The 14576-nt window shown below is 38.5% G+C and overlaps 1 protein-coding gene across 1 annotated transcript in view; it reads right to left on the bottom strand.

Moving 5' to 3' along the window:
* The window catches only part of FMN2 (formin 2), a 162061-nt gene that overhangs the window by 111909 nt on the left and 35576 nt on the right, over positions 1-14576 (bottom strand). Inside the window, exons 5-6 of the mRNA XM_061989984.1 lie at positions 799-1754; positions 6-581 (exon numbers count right to left, since the gene is read on the bottom strand). Coding sequence (XP_061845968.1) covers positions 6-581; positions 799-1754 — 1532 coding nt within the window. The remainder of the gene's footprint in view (positions 1-5; positions 582-798; positions 1755-14576) is intronic.

Here is a 14576-nt window from a genome sequence, read left to right as displayed (position 1 = left end):
CTTACCTTTTACTGTGGAGCTGAATTCTTGTCCAGTAAAGAGGCTTCATTGGCCGAGAAGGCTCTATCACATGCTTCCTGCTTCCTTTCTCCTGACTCATCCCCATTGCAAATAAACCAGATGGTAGCAGAGGAGGAAGAAACCCACAGCCCTGTGAGACTGCTGGGTAGGTGCTCCCCAGGGCTGCTGTTGGAAGGGGTGGTGCTTGTCCAGGCAAAGGTGGTGGGGGTGGAGGTGCCATCCCCAACCCAGGCAAAGGAGGGGGTGGTGGAGGGACACCTGCACCAGGCAGAGGTGGTGGAGGAGGTGGTGGAGGGACACCTGCACCAGGCAGAGGTGGTGGAGGAGGCGGGGGAGGGACACCTGCACCGGGCAGAGGTGGTGGAGGAGGCGGGGGAGGGACACCTGCACCGGGCAGAGGTGGTGGAGGAGGCGGGGGAGGGACACCTGCACCGGGCAGAGGTGGTGGAGGAGGCGGGGGAGGGACACCTGCACCAGGCAGAGGTGGTGGAGGAGGCGGGGGAGGGACACCTGCACCAGGCAGAGGTGGTGGAGGAGGTGGCGGGGGGACACCACCAGGCAGAGGTGGTGGAGGAGGTGGGGGGGGGGGCACCTGCACCAGGCAGAGGTTGGGAGGGGACACCTGCCCCAGGCAGAGGTGGTGGAGGAGGTGGAGGCAGAATGCCCCCTCCGGGCAGAAGTGGGGCAGGTAGTTGCATTCCTTCCCCAGGCAGAGGGAGTGATGGTGGGAACATTCCCACTGGCAGAGAAGATAAAGGAGTGACACCAGGTAAAGGTGGTGGTGGTGGTGGTGGAGGCGGGATGCCCCAACTGGGCAGAGAGGATGAGACTCCTGCCCCTGGAAAAGCTGATGGTAGAGGTGGGGGTGGGGGTGGGGCTGGAGGCAACATCATTATCTCTCCACTTGGCAAAGGTGGAGGAGTAGGAGGGGCTGGTGGCATCATGATGCCTGGCAAAGAGTGGTCCAAGTGTGGCACTACTGAGCCAGAAGGAGGGAGTCCTGAGCCAGGCAGGGGTGGTGGGAGTGGTACTCCTGCCATGGACATGGGAGTGGCAAGGGAAGGACCATGTGCTCTAGACAGGGGAGCAGCTGTTTCAGTGACTGGTAGTGATGGGGGAATGCTACATGTGGGCTCTGGGGGCAAAGAATGGGGTTGCCCACTACAAGTCACATCTACAGTACTTAGAGGCTGACAGGAAGCTGGCATTTCATTCTCTCCTTCAAATGCAAGGGACAAATTAACTTTGGGTCCCTGGAGAGGTGAATGGGGTGTACTCTGAACTGATTGGCTTGCATCCAGTGGCACTGAGATTAGCTTCGGTGACAAAATTAGGGAGATTTCAGAACAAAACGTAGGTTGCAGTTCTAGATCTGGTAATTTCTGACTTGGCCCTTCACTTTTGCCTTCTGGTGGTGGGGGTGGCTGTGGCAGTGCATTGGCTGAAGGCATTGTGTGTGTGAAGTAGTCCTCTGTTGGTGACGTTTGTACAGATCTTGCTTGTGACACAGTCCTGGGTACACTCTCCTCTTTGTTGGCTTGATGAGTCACGCTACCAAGTTCCCTGCAGATTGTGTGTGTGCGCTCATTTTCCTGCACCTTCCCAGCAGTCTGTACCTCTGCAGTGGGGAACTGTTTTTCTAGCTCTGCAATTTTGGTCCTGAGATCCTCAATAGTTTGCTCAAGTTGTTGGATGACACTGACACGCTCCTCAAATTTCACCCCTAAATCACCCTTTGAAAGAAAAGAAATAATAAGTAGAAAACAAATAACATTCATCATTATATTGAAAAAAAAAAAATAGATCAAGAATATTTGTATTCCAGATGTTCAGAAATACACCAGTTACAATATGTTTTAAAAACAGAGGTATAATTTTGGTTAGCTGCATCTTACAGTGAGAGAAGACAGTTTAGGAGATTGACCTTTTTCAATACCTTCATCTGTAGGGGCATGTTTTAGACTGTGACTATATTTGTCAAAACAAAAAAATCATCAACAACTTCCTCCTCTCCCCACACTTCCTGACCAAGAAAAGAATAAAACACTAAGCACAAGTATTGCAGGTGTTTGTGTTCAGATGGATATGTGTACATGGTGGCAGGAAGGGCACTGCATTAATTTTGCTAATGGAAAATACATTAGGAGTTTCTTCACAATCGTGCACTGTACATAACAGACTCAACATACTACTGGCTACTGGCTCTCTATATACACCTTATTGATGCAATATAGATTCAGAATGCAGAACATAACAAATGTTCATTTTTTTTATAACGGCTAATCTCAGAACAGAGTAATTATATCTGTCACCAGCCAGCACACTTAAGAAGAGAAAGAAGTAAGACAAAACTAAAGGAGAACTTTCTTCCCATCCAGAATTTGAAACTCTTTCGCCAAGTGACAGTTGGAGAGTGAATGACGTTAGAAAAGCTTCCTGTCTGGAATGGTTATTCTGTTTTTAACAGTTTCCACATTTTTTTATATTTTTCTCTAAAGCATCTGAAATTTGCCTGCTGTATACTGAGTAGAAGAAACCTTGACCTTAAATGGCACACTAATTTCTAAGTTTTAAAATAAATGCCAGTAATAAAATATACTTAATTTAATGGGTATGTGCTTTATCAAGTGGTTTCCCAAGTGCTTACAGCAAAAAAGGTTTAGTGCTTTTTTGTTTCCTTCTATAAAATAATAAGCTTCATGTATGAGACTGAAGGCTTACTTCTTCAGAAATCTTTCAAATATTCAGATTTTACAGGTTTTGTAAAGAAGCCTGCCAATAAACATACAATACCTGATGTACTAAATGCTGTGATCTGTCTCAGGAAAATGATTTTCATCTCATCCTTTGACACATGAAACTTTTAAAAGTCACTTTTCTTTCTAGAAACTGAAGTTGTATCTTCCAGATTGGGACTATTAGTAAAATACATGTTCAGTAATATATGTTCATTAATTGTTTCTGCACACAATTGGTTTTCAAAAATACAGTTTTGATTTCTTGTTTATCTTAGAGCTTCCCAGCTGTCCTAAAAGAAATCCCAGAAGTAAATCAGCAACTACCACATTTAAACCAAATTTTGTTTGATTTTGAAGCACCTTTATGAAAACTTGTAACCTTCTACACTGTTTGAACTTTCTGGAATGGCACTTTGAACCAAAGGCTGTGGGTTATGACTAGGTCTCCTTATCAAACTTTGAAGAGAAATATAAAACAGAGAAAAGAACAACAACAATATTTTTCAACAAATAGTGAAAGAATACACACAGCAGATCTATTAACAAAGAGCAGTATAACAAGGAAAAAGTCTGAAAAAGACATTTCCATTACAGACTAATCATGGTGTTTCAATGCGCTATTTCCTTTAATAGCTCAATATTTTGTAACAGCAACAGTTTTACTGAAGAACTTCATTATAAGAGGAAAGAGAACATTCTATTAACCCTCTGTTTTATCTGCTCTTATTCCCCTACCAATTACCTGTCATAAGGTTTACCAATTCTTCAAAATACATTATCAAAAGAAAAGTGTTCCCAGGATTGTTAAGGCCACATAACACATTTCAGTTATTTGGGAATAAATTCAGTTTCCCTACACTAACTTTTACACTCTAAGAACATTCACCAAGGGTTTTATGACAAATACAGCTTCCCGGTTCTATCTGAACTAAAAAACTTATTTCTACAACAATACAGCTTCCCGGTTCTATCTGAACTAAAAAACTTATTTCTACAACAAACTGAATTCAATAGGTATGGAAAAATATTAAATGTGGTCTAAAGAGATTTTCCTCAATGTCAGCTCATCTCAGAACAGTTCACTGTTTTAAAAACTCATTTACTCAGGAGATTGCATTCAACTTTTCACAAGTGGTAAACCAAGAATCCTGAAATTCTGTATGTAGTACAGGAAAAATCTAGAATTCACTACTTTACAAGAGAATTTACCCTGCAGACCATGACATTTCTTTCAAGAGAAGTAGTGTTTTTTAAAAAAATGGACCAACAAGAGAGATGATTGTGCAATTCAGACAAGAAACAAAGTACTATTTATGAATTAAAAGAATGTCTTACTCCATGACCTATGAAACAATTTTTTTGCTGTCCTTGAGATATGGCATTTCAAACAACTTGATTTGAGATTATGTTTTTACCTAGCAATCACCAATATATACAGGTTTTCACAGAAACAATATGTTATGAACAAAAAAGACTCTGTTGTGAATGCAGAGAGATTTATCCAGAGGAAATTACATACTTAAATTATTTTGTTTATAAACCAAACCCCCACTATTTATGTGCTTCAGTAATTGTTTTAGCTAAAGGTATTTTTCATTTTGACTTTTAAGATGCCCTTGGACTAGTTTAATTATATTTCTGCCTTTCCCCAAGCAAGAAGGTTAAAGTCTTCCACTAGATCAGAATGATCTGTATCAAACAAGCACAAGCCACAGCATATTTCCACTATCCTAAACAAGGAAGAAAATCTAAAATACACATAAATCCAATCAGAAATGAAAATTAGACAGTTTTGTTAGAAGAATAAGCAAGAGAAGACTTCATTTTTCATACATGTTAAGAGATGATCAAATGGTGTTGACAAGAATTAGAAGACCCATATAAAAACTGCACACGTAATGAAAATATGGTTATTTTTAATCCAAATGACAATTCCACAGCAGAAACGTATGGGTCTTAAAAGAGATATGAGAGAACTCTGTCTTGCCTAGAGTTCTTACCCAGGACCCAGGTACTGTGGAACAGTCTTTTTTCTGTAAAGAAAAAAAAAGGTGGAAGCTTAAGCCTTACTTTATCATGGTGACTTGAGAGTGAAAGAAGTAAGCAGGAAAAAAAAAAAAATCTAGAGATTCACGGCTATAGAATAGTGCCCAGCATTTCCCAAAGAGGTTGTATATGTTCCATGTATAACAAGTTGGATGTTCACTATGGAACTACTGGCTTGACTGTGTATTGCACTGGCAAGCTTGTGCCTGTACAGTATCCAACTGATCTGGAAATGAGCCTTTCTGAGTAAAGGCTGTATACTTAGATCTGCACATGTATCAAAAGTATCCATTTCATTTTGATCTTGTCATGTTTTTCACATGTGCAAATCAGATGTCTTGCATAAAGCTGATCTATGCACACAGAACACACCTACGATCTTCAAACATGGAAAGCTAAGATTGCAGCTGCCTTCTCTACTGAGTCTGACATCCTAATTTCTCAGATGAGTGACTGAAATGTACAGATGGTTCTATAACTGAATTTCCAGGCAGAGGAAAACATATCTGTGAAAGATGGCACACATGTATGTCTATATTAGCTATCCCACTTCATTCACTTATATACTTTATGAACAGCCATAATAAATCTTTTTCTTATGAGAATAAACAGAATGGCAGACCTTAATGATAATTTTGGAAGAAAAAAAAAAAAAGATGTAGTACAGTGTGGTTTTAGAAGCTAATGCCTCATACTATCATGAGTCAACAAGTTGCAAAGTTGCAACAGCAGTTTGACCAATGTTCAGCAATTTTGTTACTTAGTGTCATGAAATTTCCTCTCTGAGTGGAAATCATATTTAGATGATAGGATTATACTTGTGGGTTTTTGAAAACCTTAACCTTTTTGTTTCTCTACGTCAGAATTCATGAATCAGAGTGTGCTGCTATGTGACTGCAAGCATGCTCAAAGAATAGAAGCGTACAGTTAAACAGGCTGAAGATGGCAAAACAAGACTCCTCAGGTCTTCCAATAAGTCAACACCTGCTGGTACTAGTAGGGCCCAGTTGCTTGGAAGGATGGTCTTTCCAACTGCTCTGCTAATAAATGCCTCTCCTATGCAAAGTGAATTTTTTTGGAATGCACAAACTCACCAAATGGCAAAAAGTAGTGCCACAGTAATAATTTAACTCAGTCAGAAAAATGTGATCTCTATTCAGGTTTCTTTTTTTAAAAGCTGTCTCATTTTCAAAACTATTTATTGCAACTGCACATCAGTCTTAAGGAAAGGAGACACAATATTTTAGCGAGCACTTTTAGTGATTGTGAAATGACAAGTAATGACGAGCACTTGATTTGCATTCAAACAAAATAGCATCCATCTAATTAATTCTCACATTTCACTTAATCCTCAAAGCCCATTGCAGCATTTTATAGTTTTAGAGCAGTAGAAATTGAGTCAAAAGCTGGCAAACATGCCAATAGTGTCAATGAAAACTGATGAAGGAATAGAAATACTATTGGATACTAGTCTCTTCCTCAGACTATGATATCTTATCTCTCTTGAGAGGCTTTTATTATAGTGAAGACGTGTGTATGGGTACAAAGAATATGTATTTTCACTATAGTCCATATTTCTTCCTAAAACCACAAACATACATGATATGCAGCTCCCCAGGATATCACTGAATAAGCAAGCCCTGTGTTAGTACACCGCCCTGCCTGAAGTGATAAACTGTATTTGGGGATGTGAGCTAATCTCCTGCTCAGTGACACACTGCAACAGATGGATTACACATAGCTTACACTGTGCTGGCATTGGGACTATGTTGCTCTTTTTAAGCTGAAGGGCTAGGACATGTCTAATCAACCATCCGATTTTGTCATAACCCATCATGTGTGACCTAAAAAAACCCCCAACAACTCACAAACCAAAAAATCTTCACATTACATGCAGAAATCAATAATTATTGCAATTCAAATAGTTCAAATAAAAAATAAAGGATCAGAAGGGAGCATGAACCTTTGAAGAAAGATGCTTCCATTACAAATGTCAACTGATAAAGCTTGAAGTCAGAACAAATTCAGTTCCTTGAAGCTTCTGTCTCTGATCAGTTTGAATTCCTTATAACTGGGCTAAGTGTATTTTGGAGGATAAGATTGCAGCTCTGTACAGTTCCCATTTTAGCAAATGACTGTAAACAAAAATCAAAACCCAACTTGAGATACATCAAAGATTGTGAGTTTTCTCTCTTTAAGTTGTAAGACGCTTAACTGAGCTGAAATACAACCTTAGGTTATCCCCAAGTTCTGCTGCTATAGGAACCTCAAAAGAATTTTTGTGGACTGTAGATAAGACAAGATGAAATAAAATCTCAAAGAACCACTCAATTTACCTGTTTTCACCAGTAAAAAGAGAAAAGAGTCAGAGCAAAACCATTTAAAATTGCATTTTTTATAAGTATGTGCCTATAATGAATTGCTGTTCACTGCTCCCTCAGAGAAGCGACAGTGCTGTGCTAGTATTTTACAAGTAGCTTGCTGTAAAATGCAAGAGAAGAAAGATAATAGTGATCAGATACACAGATAGAAAAGAGGCAAATCTTCTTATATAAGCCCCATCCCATACAATAATTCATCTCTTGAGAAACAAGAAAGTCTCTCACATTACAGCCAAGTACCATTAAGTAATTCTAGTTAAAACAAGCAGGTTTTTGAGGTTTACTTTTCTTTCCTCTTGTTTTTACATCAATGATAGAGAAATAAAAGTCTGAAAATCCTAAGCTAACTTCCATTGGCTAGAATTTGCAAGCACGTCATTCAGACATTATTACTAGCTGCACCTTAAAGATGATTTTACTTTTCAAAGAAATTGTTCCTAAAATGACAAAAAAAGTGTGTCTGGTTTTGTCTAAGCATAAAGAATAGTCAAAAAAGAAAACACAGAATGCCTGTCACCTATTACAAGGTGTAAAATTTATATTATGCTCTCCCATATTCTCATTAGAGTCTGTGATGTACAGGTTGTAAAACTACATGAACCACTTGACTTCAACCAGCAAATTCTTGAGAATTTTAATCAATGATTGAAAGGATACAGAGTTTGAAGTAGGAGTAATTTACAGAAAATATGTGCTTTTAGAGCACCCATTTTTATCTATTTTTATCTATTTTTAGCAGAGTAGGCAAAGCACTAGGAAGTACATATTAACAGTAGTACAAACCCATCCCCAGAGATGAGCCAAATCCTGAGAAACAACAAACCAGACACCTAAGCTAGTCTTGGTTAGCAAAAGGTGCTGGTGGGGAAGGGACTGGACAGCTGTTTGACCTACTGTTCTCTATTCAGCCCTAAATTGTGCTATGATTTTTAAGTTATTTCATAGCTGTAGATGAGGTAACACACCATGTATCAAAGTGGACTAACAGAATAAAGAGCCTTTCAAATTGAAATGAGCATATAAGTAAAACTTCATCTTGACATTAACATCAAAACCACAGATTAGAAATAAACAAACTTCAGTCCCCCCATGGCCTGGACAAGGAGTGAAAAACAATGCTATTGTCACTCCACTGAAAATTATACCACCATATTGTTCCTTTTAAAGAAACAAACATTGCCTTCAAGCAAAACAATGGAAGTCAATCCAATTATTGTGAAGTCTGGATATAATACAAAATACTAACATTTGTTCTGAGAATTAACTGCTTTTATTTTTCTACAACACAGGCTTGACATACTATATTTTTATTTAAATATAGAGCTACATTTTTTTTCTATGTATGCCAACTTCCCCTTCCTCCTCCCCTTCTTTTTTTCCCCCCCTTTTACATTTCTTCCTCATCAGAACTAAATGGAATGGTTCAGGACTGAGGCTGAAGAAACAAATCTAGTGTCCAACAGAAAGATGACCTCTTTTACTTAAATTATGGTAATTCAGCAATAAAACTTTAAAATTATCACTACAAAGAGAGTAATCCAGATGTCCTGTAGACCAAGTCAAATGTGTTTCCTTCACTGTTTTTAAAAAACTCAACAACTTAACAATGTCAGGACGGAACTTTCTAGACATATAATGTTTCAGGATTTGTGTTATTATTTTTAGGACACAATTTTATTAAGAAAGGCTCCAATTATTAAACTTTGGTCAGATTAAACACAGTAAGTGTGCATACTTTTTAAAGGCTACCTCATCAACCACCAGAAAGCCACCACTTTCTGACTTAGGTAAATAAATAAATACTCTCACTGCAGAGTATCTGCAGGGCCCCTCGGGAATGACTTGCAAATGCTCTTTACAGTCCATTCAAAAATACTTAACTGCCATCTAGTGGCTGAGTCGGCCGGATTTCTTTATGTCTTTCAGGCTCTACGTGATTCTGCCCTCTTTTCCAGTACTTCTGCTTGCATTCTCATCCTTCTTTCAAGGCCTAAGAAATCTCACCATTATCAGAAGACAGTGTTTTAAAATCACAAAGTTCAGCTACTAGTCATATAGGAAGAATAGACTGGAACAGATAATCTGCTTAACTGTATTCAGGTTTCAACTCGGTGAAACTCACTTTATATTTTTAAAAGGTCATGTACTACAACTGTGACATAGGAAACTATCTGTTAGTGCTTAGTAGGCTTCTTGAAGAAAACAAAGAAAAAAATCTAAAATAATCCTGAAAACTGCATCACATTTAAGCTGAAAAATAAGTTCCAATATTGAGATTAAAACACAGATTTCCATCAAAAAAATTAGAAATTTCTGTGTAAAAACTATTTTTTTTTAACATACAAGACAGAGTATACCTGATTGGCACTTATGTCCCAGAGTAAATATCAAAGGTTAGTTTCCCCTTTACTGCCTGACCAAAGTGCTCTGCCCTTCAGCAGTTCCTTTGACCCTAGCAGTAAAATCTTCTGCCAGATTTCTCTTGTCTCTTATTTCACATAAACTTTGTTTCCTTTCTCTGTATTTTTTACAAAAGTATAATTTATTCTCAAGGATAAAGAGAAAACACTATCTGTCTTCCTGATATTCACCAGCTTCAAGCTAAGATAAATCAATTCTAACATTTTACATTGGGCGTACAATTAGAACACAAGTTCCTATGTACGATGCATTTTGCAAGGCTGGCCTTATGCCTTTGCAAGATAAGAACAAAACAGGTTGATATCTCTGGTTTTTTTTAGCTTTTCAATTTCTGAGATCGGGGTGCGTTGGCATGGTTTTGAAGAAAGTTTACATTGATACAGTTCCTCTCAAAATAATATATCCAATTTTATTTGTCACGAGATCATCAGCTAACTATTGTATTTACTCTGGAAAATGCAATAAACACAGACTTCATTATCATTTGATTCATATGGAAAATTTCCAAGAAGTTCACTTTTTTCGTATTCCTTTCTTTCCTCAATGAGAAAATGGAATATAATAAATTCTAGTCAATACATCATGTTGGGGTTTTTTTTTACCCAAATGTTTACTTTTTTCCTCCTGCTGAAATCTAAGACTTCAGCAATCATGCTTTCATCAAAAAGTGTTAGAAGAACTGCTCATTGCCTCTTCAAGGCTTCTCTTCCACCTTACAAAAAGTAACTCTGCAAGTCGCCCAGGGATGGAAGAGGACTGGCATATATTCCCAGGATCACTGGGTCCTTCTGAATGAATATGTGAAGAAAGAACATGTAAAATGAAGCACTTTAAAAAAAGCCACAGCCACGGAACAATTGTTAACTAGTCTCATCTACATTTTTGCCTCTACTCTGATGAAAGCCATGTAATGTTAAAGTAAAATAAGTTTTTAGAATGGCTCTTTTATGTTTTATTCTTTTTGTGTATGTAGTAGAATCATTTCATCATTCATCAAATCTTACATTTACCTTCTTTGTCATACATGTAAAGAATCACCTTTTCGAAATTTCATTTGAGAGTTCTGAGCAGCTTACATGGTTCTGAGAAAATCCCAGTTTTGACAATTTATAATGATGAAAGGTAAACTCCAATGCTGTCAATATTTTATATTTTCTAAATAGGCTGATTATGTATTTGTCTTAAAATATTTCACAGCCTCTTTTAAATGTATTAAGAAGTGTCAAAATTGGGAGATGTCAAATGTCATTAAGTTATTTCCCTAAGAAAAAACATCCCCACCAAAAGACTGATAGAAGGGTTACCAGCAAAGTATGGTAGTTAGGAACACTAAAGAGACACTTCTAGTGTTTTCAAAGTGGAAAATATATTTAACATTCCAAAACATGTCCTGTAATTTAAGGGTTTTGAGGCCTGCGTTATCTTCCTATAATCTTGTTAAAAAATGCACCAATAGTTTATGTAGTAGAAATCCATCTTCAGTGCCTGAGGCTACCAAAATTTTGTCTAGTTGTTACTACTAGCTGAAGTACATGTCACTCCAAGAAGGTATATAATTTTGGTTGAGAGTTTGTTAGTTTAAATGAAGTGAACCAAACCAAAGTGAACAGCCAAGCCAGAAATGTTACAGGCATCAGAATTTTTTGATAGCAAGATTTTCCATTGTAAATATAGTTTAAATATTCAGTGTAAACTATCCCATAACCACTCTGCTACAAAATGGAACAGTCTCAAAAAACCTCATCTTGCAAGACAAGATGACAGAGATCAAGCATCATCAATCACATGAAGAATAATTCATTACCTCCAGCTGCTGACCATTAAATAAATGTAATGAGGGCTTTTTTTTTTTCAATTAGTGATGCTCAGAGAGACACTTCTCAAAAATGATCAGAAAAAGAAACAATTTAAAATATTTTTATAATAAGGCATATAAGAGAGCATGGAATTTAAGTGACTTCCAAACAACTTTAGATGTTGAGCTCTGTGATGATCCACTACTAACCAAAGCCTACTTTTCACATACTCGTTTTACAATTACAATATGTCTTTTTTTTGTCCTTACTGATAAGACTCTGGATTTACTTACCATGTAAACAACATCAAGCAAACCTGAAAACTGAATGAAGTGTAGCAAAAATTGCTATACCACAAAAAGAATGTTGTGAAAACCAGAAAGCTAACTGAGTCTTGCACTGCTGTAAAATCTAAACATCAGGTTTGAAGCTGGATTTTCTAAATTAGGACATTCAAGTTTTTTCTTCTTCATTCACTAAAGGACTTGAGTCTAATAAAGCTTTCTCTGTTCATACTGTGAAGACTCAGCAGATGTTCTTCCTCCTCTTTTCAAAACCAGAATTTGAAATGGATGCCAATTTTCCTTTTTTTTTTTTTTTTTCTATGCTTACTAACTCCTGCACTAGAAACAAGCACACCCCCAGGCTTTCATTTCTATAACTGTAATTTTTACAAATTAGTTATTTTGGTCTCATTACCTCCTTGGAAGAATTTCATGGGATAGGGTTCTAGATGGCAGAAGTGCCCAAGAAAGCTGTTCAATCTTCAAGTGCCACTTCCTCCAAGCCCAATATCAATGTGTCCCCACAAGTAGAAAATCAGAAGAAGGAAAGAGGCCTACATGTGTGAAAAAAGAACTACTGGAACTACTCAAGGGGAAGAAAGAAATGTATATAAGGTGGGAAAAGAGCTTGGTTGCTTAGGAAAAGTATAGGAACATCGCTAGAGTACACAGAGACAAAATCAGGAAGGCCAAAGCCTTGTTGGAATTAGACCTAGCAAAGGAAGTAAAGAAAAACAATAAGGGCATTTTCAAATACATCAGCAGCAAAGGAAAGAATAGGGAGAATGTGAACCTGTCGATGAACAAGGAGGGTGTCCTGGTGACAGAGGATGCAGAGAAAGCAGAGCTACTGAATGCCTTCTTTGCTTCAGTCTTCACCAGCAAGGCCAGTCGTCAGGAAGCCCAGTCCCTGAAGGATAGCAGAAAAGCCTGGAGAATGGAAGACTTTCCCTTGGTGGATGAGGATGGGGATAGAGACCTGTTGGGCAAGTTTAACACCCATAAATCTGTGGGACCTGATGGGATGTACCCACGAGTGCTGAGGGAGCTGGCTGATATTATTGCTAAGTCACTCTCCACCATTTTTGGAGGACTTGTGATGTGCCTGAGGACTAGAGGAAGGCCAATGTCCAATCTTCAAAAAAGGCAAGAGGGAAGACCTGGGAAACTACAGGCTCACCTCCATCCCTGGAAAGGTGATGGAACAACTCATCTTAAATACCATCTCAAAACACATGAAGGAAAAGATGGTTATCATTAGGACTCAGTGTGGGTTCACAAATAGGAAATCCTGTTTGACCAACCTGATAGCCTTCTGTGAGGGTGTAACTAGCTGGATATATGAGGGGAGAGGGGTGGATGTTTTGACACCATCTCCCATAACATCCTCATCAGAAAGCTCAGACAGTGTGGGTTAGATTAATAAATGGTGAGGTGGATCAAGAACTGGCGGAATGACAGAGTCCAGAGGGTCATGATCAATGGAGCGAGTCAAGTTGAAAGTCTGTGGCCAGTGGGATTCCACAGTGGTCAGTTCTGGGGCCAGTCTTATTGAATATCTACATCAATGACTGGACAGAGTGTACCCTCAGCAAATTGGCTGATGACACCAAACCAGGAGGACTGGCTGATTCCCCAGAAGGCTGTGCTGCCATTCAGCGGGATCTCGACCGTCTTGATAGTTGGGCAGAGAGGAACCTCATGAGGTTCAACAAGGACAAGTGCAGAGTCCATCTGGGAAGGAACAACTCCATGCACCAGTACAGGCTGGGGGCTGACCAGCTGGAGAGCAGCTCTCTCAGACCTGGGCCAATGGCATCCTGGGATGCATCAAGAAGAGTGTGGCCAGGAGGTGGAGGAAGATTCTCCTCCCCCTCTACTCTGCCCTGATGAGGCCTCCAGGAGTACTGTGTCCACTCTTGAGCTCCCCAGCTCAAGAGGGATAGGGAATTTCTAGAGAGTCCAGAGCAAGGCCATCAAGATGATCAAGGGACTGAAGCATCTTTCTTATGAGGAAAAACTGTGGGATCTGGGACTGTTCACTTTGGTGAAGACTGAGGGGGAACCTCATTCATACTTACAAGTATTTAAAAGGTATATGTCAAGAGGATGGGCTGACACTTTTTTCTCTAGTGTCCAGTGATAGGACAAAGGGTAAGAGAAAATACCTAGAACACAAAAAGTTCCACTTAAACTTCCAACCCCTACCATTCTGTGATTCTGTGAAAACTTTAGGAAACTATGCTGCAAAATATGACGGTTACATCTAACATTGTAAAAGTAAGAAAACCCTCTTCCAGTGGCAAAAAGGTTCTTAAATAGAATCCAAGTTCTGTTTAAGTGTTACTAGTGCTTCAAATTTAGAATTATTCTGGATCTTTTAGTCAACTGTCAGGATCATGTTACATTTGTGGGTTTTTCAATATGACAATCTCAAATTATTTTAATCATGTGGAAAATGTCCTTTCCCAGGGAAAGAAGAGGGTAGAGGCCTGTAAGTAGACTTAGCTGATTAATTTAAAAGAATACCAATAATAACAAGAATGATCTGATTGTAGTAAAGGATTTATCTAAAAACATGATGAAAAAGGTCAGTCTGACTATCCTACTTTCTATGTTTTTTATAGATTGATAGAGATAGTTATTGATAGATAGAATATCTCTCAACTATTTAGGACTATACAGAAATAATCCACATACGGTTCCTCAAATTAAATAACTTCTACTATGATTTTAAAAATAAACCAGAAAGTTGTTGACATAATATAACAAAAATGTGATATTATTTTCTGCAAGGGAGCTGACATTGAAAACATTTATTTCTACTTTGACGAATAATAGTGCAGACTGGAAGAAGTTCACATTATTGACAAATGAGGTGAACGAAGA

Source organism: Colius striatus, chromosome 2 (assembly GCF_028858725.1).
Source record: "Colius striatus isolate bColStr4 chromosome 2, bColStr4.1.hap1, whole genome shotgun sequence".
Taxonomy (NCBI): domain Eukaryota; kingdom Metazoa; phylum Chordata; class Aves; order Coliiformes; family Coliidae; genus Colius; species Colius striatus.
Note: the sequence above shows the minus strand (reverse complement) of the source record. Positions and strands in the feature narration are given on the sequence as shown.